The sequence below is a fragment of the Mytilus edulis genome, chromosome 3 (assembly GCF_963676685.1).
Source record: "Mytilus edulis chromosome 3, xbMytEdul2.2, whole genome shotgun sequence".
NCBI classification, from domain to species: domain Eukaryota; kingdom Metazoa; phylum Mollusca; class Bivalvia; order Mytilida; family Mytilidae; genus Mytilus; species Mytilus edulis.
In genome coordinates this window covers 27,905,893-27,917,879 of record NC_092346.1, presented here as the reverse complement: position 1 = coordinate 27,917,879, position 11,987 = coordinate 27,905,893, and the positions used below count along the sequence as shown (strand labels likewise).

The window sequence follows — 11,987 nt, the reverse complement described above, 5'->3', positions numbered from 1 at the left end:
CGGGCATATACAGCTTGTGAACTGTTGTAGGATGATTTTTTGTAAAAGATATTATGTATGGAGAATTTCATAAAAGGCATCAAAAGCCCTCTCCCTTTTTCCAAAGTCCGATATTTCTTTCCGGCTTTCTGTTAAATTCAATTATTTTCGTGTTTCTGGCCTCAACCCACTATTATTCTTCTCCTTTGCTACAATGCATCTTTCGGTAAAAGTCAAATTAAATTTACAAAATTGCACCGCTTCAAACATGAAATAAATGTAACTGCTTATATATACACCATTATTTATATTTTATTAGTCTAATAAAATATGCTTCTAGGACAATTCATCAGTGCTTTTTCTATTGAGAGCCTTATTAACATGCCAATGGTAGGATATGAATCTTGTATAAATGAGTAAGACCGACTAATGCTTATTTGAGGGTTGGTCGGAGGGGTCCTGATCCCGAAATCCCGGGCTTACAAACATGAAATCCCGAGATTTAGAATTTAAAGAAAATCATATCCCGAAATCCCGAAATCGAAAAATATATACCCGGATCCTGTAAGGATCAATCCCCTAATCCCGAGCTTAAAATCACCCGATCCCGACGTTCCGAAAAAGGTCCCGCCTCCCTCTAATCTCTAACCTACTTTCATTTTTGGCAAATCACTTCTTTCACTTTCAACAATAAATTTATATGCCCCATTTATGGGCATTATGTTTTCTAGTCTGTGCATCCGTGCGTTCGTTCGTTCGATCGTCCGTCCGTCTGTCCCGCTTCAGGTTAAGGTTTTTGATCGAGGTAGCGTTTGATGAAGTTGAAGTCCAATCAACTCGAAACTTAGTAAATATAGTGCCGATGTGGCATCCGTGTACTATACCGGGACACATTCTTGTGTCCACATGTTTTACTTATTCTTATATATATGCAACTGGTATGACCCTTAAATAGTAAACATTTCAAAGAAAACAGTAGACAGAATATAGAGAGTCTCTATATATTAAAGTAGTATATTCGTAGTTTACATGTAGATAAACTCGAAAAATAATTGTCCTCTAAAAGGAGGTATAATAGTTGTGGTTCTTGCGATCTTAACACCATGATATGGAGAACGCTTTGATTGGCTTATTTATTTTTCATTTTTGTTATCTATCATACGATTGGTTGTACTTGTGCATGTTTCAAACCGGAAGTCTTATCTATAACTAAAAGTCAGTCTGATGATTGAATCAATATCCGGACTCCTTTTTTGTCGTTTTTCTCCAAAAATAACTGTATATGAATAGTCATAAGAATTGATGACAAATGCGACTATGCATGTTATCTATAGAACACAGAGGCATGATGATTAATTTATCGTGGAAGGAAGAGAAGCGACACACAAAATGAGGTCTTCTCGTTTAATAGTATAGATATTGAATATATTTGGGGCAAGATGTATTAATTATTTCTCATTTTTAAAATAAAGTAAAAAAATAGTTTATTACCAAGAAAATTACCTGATCTAAGTTATGACAATCTTCTGTATATTCAAGAAAGAATTAAAAACAAACATAAAATCATAAAATCTTTAAATACAACAACTCAGAATAAAACACAAGGCATCAACAACGCAATTACAAAAAAATGTACATTTTTGTAGTTAAAAGAATGGGAATGCCCCCCCCCCCCCCAAGGAAAAAAGGTTTACCCCCCCCCCCCCCCTTTTCCCACTTCCTTTTTTGGGAAGAAATTGTCTTTTTAATTTCATAACTCTTCGAGAAAAATTGTCACCCCCCTCATTCTCCCCCAATCCCCCAGGTTCTTCTTCTTCTTTAGTTACGAAATACCATCAAAATTTCATTTTTTTTTACTTTTATTTATTTATGAAATTTACAATTTTTTAAGTTTTAATTTTTACATTTTTTATATATATTTTTTATAACTATAAGATAAAAACAATAAGCACATTTAGTTTAGATGAGAGTATGTTTTAAGGAGCACCTCATGAGTGAGTGCATCCTTAATGTTGTCTGTAGAGTTTTGGTTTGAGATATCGGGTGGTAAATCTTTGATTGTTTGGCTGAAAAAAGAAAATTTAAAGGTGTCTTTATTACACTGAAGTTGTCTGTATGTCTGTTGATGGGTAGTTCTTGTTCTAGACTGGCTTTTTATGAGTATATCTTGCGATGGTATTGCAATTTCATTGTTGATGACTTTGTGCAGCATTTGGAGTCTGGTTTTTAGTCTGCGTTCTTGTAAGGATTGCCATTTTAGATGTTCTATCATTTCAGATACACTGCTGGTATTGTGATATCTGTTGCAAGTATATCTTGCAGCTCTTCTTTGTACTTGTTCCAATTTATATATATTTTCTGAGGTGTGTGGATCCCAAACTGTACAACAGTATTTTAGTTTTGATAATTGTCTCATTGAAAATCATACATGTTAATATAATATTTCGCTGAATATTTTCTACTAATATACCAGTAATATTATACATGAATACATAAACATAATCAGGGTAATACACTCATCCAGAAAAGAAAATGCAATATTTATAACAGCATTATCTTTTAATTAAACAACACAGATCTAAAAAATAAATTAAACCACAGAATGTAACAAAATAACAAATATTTAAAACACAGAATGTAACAAAATAACGAATATTTTAAAACACAAAATGTAAAAAAATAGCACATAATACATCAATGAAAATCAAGGTGTAACACAAATGAATACAACACTTTAAGAACCGTCAGATCTTATGGGTGAAACAAGTCATTCTTATAAATGCTAAAATTACTAATGTTGTAAAAAAAAATTTGATGAAAAAAAGACATGAGATTAAATCCAGAAAAATAGGGGAGGGGGATCCCAAAATAATATCAACTATAATTATCTTTGTAAACATTAATGCTTGTAAATTGTAAAAGTAGGTTATGATTTCTAAAGTAATGCTGAATTGTGCAGTATACTTGAGGTAGATCAGAAGGTAGTATTGAGATGTCATTAGCACACCACCAATTGTCTTTAAAAATAAATTAAAATGAATAAAAAATCACAAAAATCATTTGAATATGAGATGAAGCTTTCAGAGTCTCTAACGCCTTGGGAATGTATTGTACTTTATAGCTTTATTTCTGACATAGAAGGACATATTCTAAAGCCAGGAGATTTCAACCAATTTGTATGAAATAGACCTGATTTTATAAATCTCCAAGACTTTAAACCGTTGTTTCTGATTTACATAGAGATCTAAGAATAAATAAACTGAAGTTTCTGACGAAGACTATCAGTTGACCATTAACTTTAAGTAAGGATAATGTATTCACTATTTTTGTGTGGAGATAACCAGGTCATAAATTTCAAAGGAGATTTCATTTGAATAAAAATATAGTGTATATGCTAATACACATAATTAACAGGGTGATGTTTCATAGCCTGACCGGTTTCGGTCCAAAAAGGACCTTCATCAAAAGCAGAATGGTGGATTAATGTTTGCACCCTATATATATAGATACATGTATGGTAACCGGCAGATCAGAGTTAACCGGCGGTTCAGATTTTTCACTGAGATTTCATTTGAATGTCTAATTATAATATTTTAAAAGACAAACATAATAACTATCTTAATTTAGAAGATTTCCACTATTTTTTTGTTTTTTAATCATAACAACCTTCAATTTCTGTTGCTGATAAATACAAACAAATCTAAAAATAAAGGAGATTCATCCATAAATGTTTGGTAAACAAACAACTAGTCTAAGAGACAGATCTTAAAATTATTGGATTCTAACTACTGGTTGTCTAAAAGATTACAGATTTTAACCACTGTTTCTGCTATAAATAGGAAGATTTAAACATTTAGGAGATTACCAGCAGAAGGGAGACAACTTTTACAATTTATGAGATTTCATTCATTAGGAGACATGCCTTAAATTGATTAGATTCCAATCATTGTTTCTAACATATACAGCTCTCAAATACAGGATATTTTACAATTGTTTTTACTATTATAGAATCACAGATCTTAAATATTGGAGATTTCAACTACATGTACTATCTTGAATACATGTAATCCAGAGATTTCAAACAATGTTCCTGATACTAGGAAACCTGTATAACTGTTTCTGTTACAGATACTGGTTCTGAGGACATAACACTATATAGAACTCTGAAAATAAAATAAAATTTATCATATGTTAGATATTATGTTGACTTTTACAAAAATGTATACATGTATGTAATGCGCTCTTAATTGATTTTGATAATCGTATTATCTTTGAATTAGCTCTCATTTAAAGTTTTTACTTTTGGTGCTCTGATGGTATGCTCCCAATCAAACAGTTTTGTGTATAAATAGATAAAGTACTAATGATGCAAAGAAATCTGGAGAAGAAGTTGAATATTCAAGGTGCCAATATTCAAACAGTACTTGTTGTCTTTTTTGCGATCTAATCAGTAATAAGTTACTACTAATAACCTTTTACTATTAAATTGATATGCAGATGTACATGTATGATTATTAGCTTGCTTTTCGGTGTGAGCCAAGGCTCTGTGTTAAAGACCTATAATGTCAGTATGATTTACTTTTATAAATTGTTACTTGGATGGAGAGTAGTCTCACTGGCACTCATACCACATCTCATTATATATAATTATTAGTTTTATGTCGTACACTTTGCTTTTATGAATCAAAATTCTCTCAAAAACAGTAATTTCCGGCGATGTTAGTTAAAGGTTTCAGCCCCCCGCCCCCTAATAAAGAATAGATGTACGTATATTTCGGGAAATTGTAATATTACAAAAATTGTAGAAAGTGTTCTGTGGTAAAGTTGTGTGTCGCGAACGACTGCTGCTGTCATAGTAAAAGTATTATGTTGACTGCATAAAACCACAAGTCCATTTATCAGTAAAATACAGAACAATCTCAGTTACTGGAGTGGTTGACACATACATATGTCTTGCCTGTACGTAATTTTAATAGAAAATGCAAACTTTCGAACTAAAACTGCAATACTTTTAACATGTAAAATATGCAAACCATTCAGTCAATTTACCATGACTGATGATGCAGGGCAAAATGATCTCAGTAGAAATGAAACATGCCAATGCTTATACAACTGCATACCAAATATAATTGACTTATCATATTGGTCTATCATAAATTGTTCCCCTTAAACTAACCTAAACACAGTCTTTTTCATTTTATCTAAACAAAATATTCAAAGTCAACCAGAGGTGATAGGGGTCTTACCACCTTCTTTGAAATGATAGTGCAAATGATAATACAACTTCATACCAAATATCATTGACTTACCGGCATTAAAATTTAATTTAAACATAAATAATCTGTTTACTATTCAAAAGTTACAAAAACAATGCTTTAAATGCTTTAGTTTTTGAGATATAATCCAAAAACTGCTTCGACTACTTATGTTCTATTTTGAGCCGTGGCGACCATGTTTGTTGATTGATCAAACTTCGGATGTAATTTCTAAACTCGATACCTTAAGGAACATTCAGTTAAAGTTTGAACGTATTGGTCCAATAGTTTTAGAGGTGAGTATTCTTGAAATAGTTCACGACTATGACGACAGAATACGGACGATGACGGACGCCAAGTGATGGCATAAAATCACATGACACTGCGGGCCAGGTGAGCTAATGAATAGTAAATAATTACATAATGTCATTTAAGGCTATACTTACAAAGATAAACAGAATTCTATGACTAGAATTCCAGCCGTTATCAAGAACACTAACCCTGGAAGATAACTAACAGACTCTTTGTAAATGAAACCATAAAACAGCTGTCCAAGAGACGTCAGCAATAATTCAGAACTGCCAATACAAGCAAAAAGGCTTCCTAAAAATATAATGTTATGACGATTCAAGTAAGGGTAAAATCGAGACATGAACTTTTAGTGATATACTGGAGAAAATACTGCTGTAGCTTTGTTTTTTCTATCTTCTTGCCCTTTTTAATGGTGTAGCTGTTTTACCTACCATATTTCCAAGGCCTTCCATTTAAGCCTGGGCTTAACCTTTCATCTTTTTTGTTTATTGATAAAAGCCTGGATAAAAACATAACTCTGTTTCTCATAAGATTCTTACTTAAGCAAAACATTACTCTGTTTATCGAGTGAGAAGAGGCTACTAAAATCAGTCTATCGTTCATCATTTGACATGTTCATAGAATGACACAAACATTGTCTCTTTCATCACATAATATGATCTGAACAAAATATTTACCTTGTTCATCTGGTGACACAAGCCTTGACAGAACCGATCTTAGTAAGGGTGAAATCGAGACTGCCATTATACCAATCACTGCATCTGTAATATAGTAATAGAATCAAACAGAGACCAAAAGTGTTAAGCAATACTACTGAAAAAAGGTTCCTTAATATATATAAACAAGAGTGCACACGCCGAAGATGAAACAACACTTATGGTTTATATAACACCATGGTACGGCTTTTAACAACGAGTAACCCGTTTTCTAAATATCTATCTATAAAAGGCAACGACATGATAAAGGGCTAAACAACTGCTAACAATAAAACCAACTGCTTGAGTTGGTTAACCCATAAGGTCGGCAGGTCGCTAAAACCAAATAACAAAAACAAAAACAAATTGATAAAGTTTTAAAAATCAAGAAATCTGTACTGTATTATTTTCAGATTTAAAGGCGTTTTAGCTGAAAACTTTGTTGAAATAGTAATAAGTCTGCATCAGAAAGACGATGTCAAATTTGCCGTTTCACTAATAAATAAATTAGAAGGATGACTTGAGTTTTACCGGCCAAGTCTCGTAAGTAGTTCTCGTAATGCTTTTTGCAAATTCAATGCGGACAGCTGAACGATATTCTATACTTCATTTTCTATTTGAGCCGAGCAAGAGCTTGTTATACTCCTCAATTGAGGACGATATGTTTACCTCTAGTCGTCTTCGTATTTTTCTGTGAAGTAAGGTTGGTGTTTGACTGACACAACCCCCTCATTTTTCTTTTAAATTGTTTAGCTTTAATAAAATACTTACATAAATAAACTATCACGTCTTCTGAACTAAAAGCCAAAGTGACGGAACTTGCAATGGCCGACACTGTTCCTGCTATTATAATGGTATAATCTGAAAGGTATTTGTGTAAAATTCTAATGCCAAGTAATATTGAACCCCAGTTCACCAAGAGTTGAAAACATGTGAACACCTGAACGTGAAGCTCACTCCAACACAACGGCTTGTGGAGGAGAAATAAAGTAACAACGTTAGAATTCCCCATTAGTGCCCCAACATTGATACAAAATATGATTTGTCCGATCAACATTTTTTTATTTCTATTCCTGTTGCCATTTCTGTACACATCGAAGCATGCGCCCATAACTGATTTCGTGCATATCCTGTTGTTCTTCTTTTTGTTTGTCTTAGCCGTCTCGGACAAAAATGTTAATGTTAATATTAGAGACAAAACGGTACATGCGATGCACATTATCAACGGGTGTCTATAATTCCCGTCTTTTATCCAAAAGCCAATACCTAAAATCGAAAACGCCACGGCAATGGCTACAGTTCCCTCCAAAATGATTATTTGTATTGCTCTGTCTTTACCAGGAGTTGTAATATCGGCAATCATCCCCATCATTGCAGCTAAAAATAGACCAAAATGTCCCGTGATGCCGAGGAAAAAATCTCCTAAAGCTAAAAACCAGAGTGACAACCCTTTGTAAACGGTAACAGTCATTACTATTTCTTTGAGTAAAATTCCAACCATTGAAAGATACAATGGAAATTTTCTTCCGTATCTGTCCGTGAGTGAACCAAATACCAAAATAGGAATTACAGCGATAAATGTGCCAATGAATCCCAGATACATCAGTATGTTTGCGGATTCTGCTTGTACGATATTACTTGTACTGTTGGAAAATACAGGGCCTTTTGGGCAATAGTCAACGTTTGATTTTTCGCCTTCTTCTCCATATTTCTTTGCAATTTCGTCTATAACATAAAACTGTTGTATTGGAGACATTGCCATCAATGCTCCAAAATGAAGAATGCCAATAATTTCTAGCGTAATGAACTGGTACATAGGACGAACAACGACTGGTTTTTCAGTGGCTACATCTGGTACGGGCAAAAGTGGTTCCTCGATGGTATCCATTCTATAATATAAACTAAGAAAGTGAGAAATAATTTTGAATTTGCAGATATTCTAGTGAATCTTGTGAAGACATTCAAATAACCTCTAAAAGAACTTAATCCAAATTTCTAGCGATTAATATTTTTTTCTTAAGCATAACTTAACTTTTCTGAATATGTGTTTAAAGTTTCCGCTGGACATTCAACAGTCGCGTATTATCATCATCATAACGTCAACACTTGATTTTACGACTCTTGTGGTTTTGTACTCGAAATTCAATTTTGTTCGGACAAAAGTGAGTTTTGTTCAACAAAAATGAGTTCAGTTTAACAAAATTTGTAGTATACTACCAATTTAAATTTTGTCATACAAAATTATCTTTCAGTGGACAAAAGTTACTTTTGTCATGACAAAATTCATTTTTAGACTTGACTTTTGTTACCTAATTTGAAAATTGGGCGACAAAAGTCAGTTTTGTATGCAAATTAGTTTAGTTTGGATTCTGTGAACCAATTTGCATACAAAATCGACTTTTGTGAGACAAAATTGACTTTTGTGAGACAAAATTGACTTTTGTGAGACAAAATTGACTTTTGTGAGACAAAATTGACTTTTGTGAGACAAAATTGACTTTAGTGAGACAAAATTATCTTTTGTGAGACAAAATTGACAAAATTAAATTTTGTCTCACAATATAGAATTTTGTCACACAATATAGAATTTTGTCTCACAATAAATTTTGTCTCACAAAATTGAATTCTGTCTGACAAAAGTCAATTTTGGTCGTCACAAAATTGACAAAATTGACTTTTGTGAGACAAAATTGACAAAATTGAATTTTGTCTCACAAAATTGAATTTTGTCTCACAAAATTGAATTTTGTCTCACATCAGGTAACAAAAGTAGATTTTGTATGCAAATAAGTTTATTTTTGCATACCTTTTTGAAAAAATTGACTTTTGTCATGACAAAAATGAATTTTGTCTACAAAAATTAATTTTGTCTACAAAAATGAATTATGTCATCACAAAATTGAAGTTCTCATAAAACAAGTCTGTATCACATAGTTTTGTAAGACAAAAATGATTTTGTTATGACAGAATTGAATTTTGTACAAAACCACAAGTCACATTCGGCGCCCCGTAGATTTTCACATAATCTTCTATTTTCATCTCGGTGGCCGGAAACAAGTAATTGCCTTATACATCAAATACTTCCGTGGAATAGGCGCTTCATGATTTGTTTAAATTAATTATGAATAATTATTATTTTAGGTTAATGAATTATTTTATCGATTAGCATTTGTTGTTCAGTGAGTTGATATTGTAAACATTGGTAGCTATAGCGATATCGATTCAAAAATAAACCAAGGAAAGTAATAAGCCAGCATACTTATAGGGGGTGTTTATACTCATGAGTTACCTTTTTCATTTTTTTTTCTCTTTAAAGAACCCGTCTTCAACCAGTTTTGTAACGACATTAAGATTTGTTTCAATTTTTTTATTTTGATTTGTATTCGGAACACTTATTTTTTTTACCGTCACTGCTATGGTAAAAGCTGCAATTGCTGCTGCAGATTGGACACACTGTATGTAGTGTGCCGGTAGATAATTTGAAACTCGAAACTCGCATATTGATAATGTAAAATACATAATTAAAAAAAATGACACTTCGAAAGTTTGGTCGTCGTTTCAAAAGTGAGGCATTTGCCTCATTTGCCTCCATATACTGCATCTACATAAAATGTGCTGGCATAAGGTTAATATGAGTAGCACATATAAACTTCAACCACTTTAGTATAGTTTTTTTGTCTCAGCAACAAGTTTTAAAAAGAAGATATTATCATGAAATTAAAAAAAAGGGGGAGTCTAAGCCCGATTACCTTTGTTTACAAGTCCTGGCTTCTCTGATGTGGTTTATTTTGTACAGTGTTCATGTATACACTTTATACCCCGTGGGTGTCCAATTTGAAAGTTTGTCAGTATCACAAGACTTTCTCAAGTTTTGTTCTGACTGATGACTCATTATTTATTGCCATCGCCTGATCAACTTATTTTTATTTCGTTGCACGCAGAATGATTTAAATCTGATCATGTGCATACTGTAATACCTTTTAAAAAACTTTCATTATATATCTTCATTAAAAGAGTTATTTATCAGTATCACAATATAAGCAAAGATCAGCAAACGCTCGAAATTTAAGTTGCCTTAATTTCCGTTCACTCATTTATCAACTTTCGTAAAACATGACAAAAGGGTTTGAATATGTGAAATAATATGTGTAACATGTATAATGATTTTCAAATACTTTATAAATAAAACTCACATTGATTACTTAAGTTGATGTTTTGTTTACTTCCTAGGACTATGTAGTAAGGGTTAATAACTAGAACGTTATACAGGTAAGATTTCCTTATCCTATATCTTCGAGCATGATTATCCCCCTTTTCCCGCAAATGCTATTTTATAACAATACTGACTGAATTTAAAAACGCAACACTCAGTTTGTTGATATTTTTTTACTAAATTATGTTTGATCCTTATACAACTGCTACTCATGCTTACCATACTTTCTCTTTAGAAAAAAATCAACATCTGACCGTATTACCCTTTAATACATGTACCTGTGGTTATCAAATATATCGGATTATCATGAAGTCGCACGAATTTCTTAAAGCGAAATATGGGACCCATAAAATATTTTTTCAATTTTATTTCCTTCGTGAAACAGTTCTTTTAATCCTTGGCCACACTTAAATCAGTTAAACAATTTTGCATCTCGACTGAGGAATAAAAAACTAAATCAGCCCATAACGTGAGCGTGCTGCAACCAGAACATTTGGCGTCAGAAACTCGCTTTACTGTCCGTCCGACAACGATACAAGAAGACGGGATTTGTTGATGACCATCAATGACTAGATCAAAATGTAGTGACAATGCAACTTCAATAGTAGAATTTTGATTACGCAACGTCATTTGTGATCGCAACTTCAACTGGTAATCAAATTGCCAAATGCCATTGCGCACAGATGTATGCCATAAATGTTTCCCATAAAACTGAAATACCAAAGAATCGACTGCAGAAAAACATTTAAAGTTTCACCTGCAAAATTGCCAAAACACACTGTAATAGATGGAATAAAGGCAAAATCAGAAGGTGCAAAACAGAACCCAAAACATGCCGAACAGAATTGGTTACCCATTCTGACAATCATTATGGCGTTGGTTGCAGGCAGCCATTGGTTTTGACGGTAACATATTCATTGGTAAAGAGGAAAACCAGGGTGTCAGTCACAGGCACTCGTCTCAGAAAAAAATCCCTATGTACCTTTGTTATATAAAGGTATATAGGAAATGTTTTTTCTGAGATGAGTGCCTGTACCACATGATATGAACATAAAAAATGACGTAATCAATTCAACTTTTGAACTGTCAATTTTTTTTTAAACAATGAAGTAATGAAAAAATGTCTGTTCATAAGTTTGTTTAACAAAAATTGCATACTAGACTAAGTATTTGAAAATGTGAATGTGTCATGTCATCGACTTAGTACAACTAGGTAATCACCATCGGCTCTTTTGGTAGCAGGCCAGCTGCAAAACACAGATGGTGCAATACCAGAATTTGATCTTCAGTATTATGGTGTAGAAAGTTTCGATAGTTCTAATTTGGAGCAATATGGTAACAGTACACCAGTTTTTGTCCAATTTACGAAACCTTGTGGTAGAGATACAGAGATTCACCTTTAGCTTCCGTACCTTTTCCAAACACCAACAAAAACCATGGAATTGACGATTTCATCAAATGTGTAAATGTTATTTCTCAGAATCAGAAAAAGGCCAATACTATTTAAATCTTTTGAAATCCACAATAACCAAT

At 32.8% G+C, this 11,987-nt stretch overlaps 1 protein-coding gene across 2 annotated transcripts; it reads right to left on the bottom strand.

Annotated features, from left to right (window-relative positions):
* Window positions 1-2,532: 2,532 nt before the first annotated feature.
* LOC139516140 (proton-coupled folate transporter-like) lies at window positions 2,533-10,559 on the bottom strand. 2 transcript variants are annotated; one of them, XM_071306023.1, is made up of 5 exons: window positions 10,435-10,559; window positions 7,013-8,130; window positions 6,224-6,307; window positions 5,681-5,837; window positions 2,533-4,142 (listed from the first exon to the last, which is right to left on the bottom strand). In XM_071306023.1, the coding sequence occupies exons 2-5, from the start codon at window positions 8,127-8,129 to the stop codon at window positions 4,076-4,078; spliced, it is 1,425 nt and encodes a 474-aa protein (XP_071162124.1). In that variant the 5' UTR covers window position 8,130; window positions 10,435-10,559; the 3' UTR covers window positions 2,533-4,075. The 2 variants fall into 2 exon arrangements, with proteins under 2 accessions (XP_071162124.1, XP_071162123.1); XM_071306022.1 differs by lacking the exon at window positions 10,435-10,559 and adding an exon at window positions 9,991-10,131.
* Window positions 10,560-11,987: the final 1,428 nt, after the last annotated feature.

Coding starts and splice junctions, on each gene's coding strand:
- LOC139516140 (XM_071306023.1), bottom strand. CDS start 8,129: ATGGATACCATCGAGGAACCACTTTTGCCCGTACCAGATGTAGCCACT. Junction 6,308..7,012: donor AGACGTGATAGTTTATTTAT/GTAAGTATTTTA, acceptor ACTATATTACAG/ATGCAGTGATTGGTATAATG. Junction 5,838..6,223: donor TGTGTCACCAGATGAACAAG/GTAAATATTTTG, acceptor TTATATTTTTAG/GAAGCCTTTTTGCTTGTATT.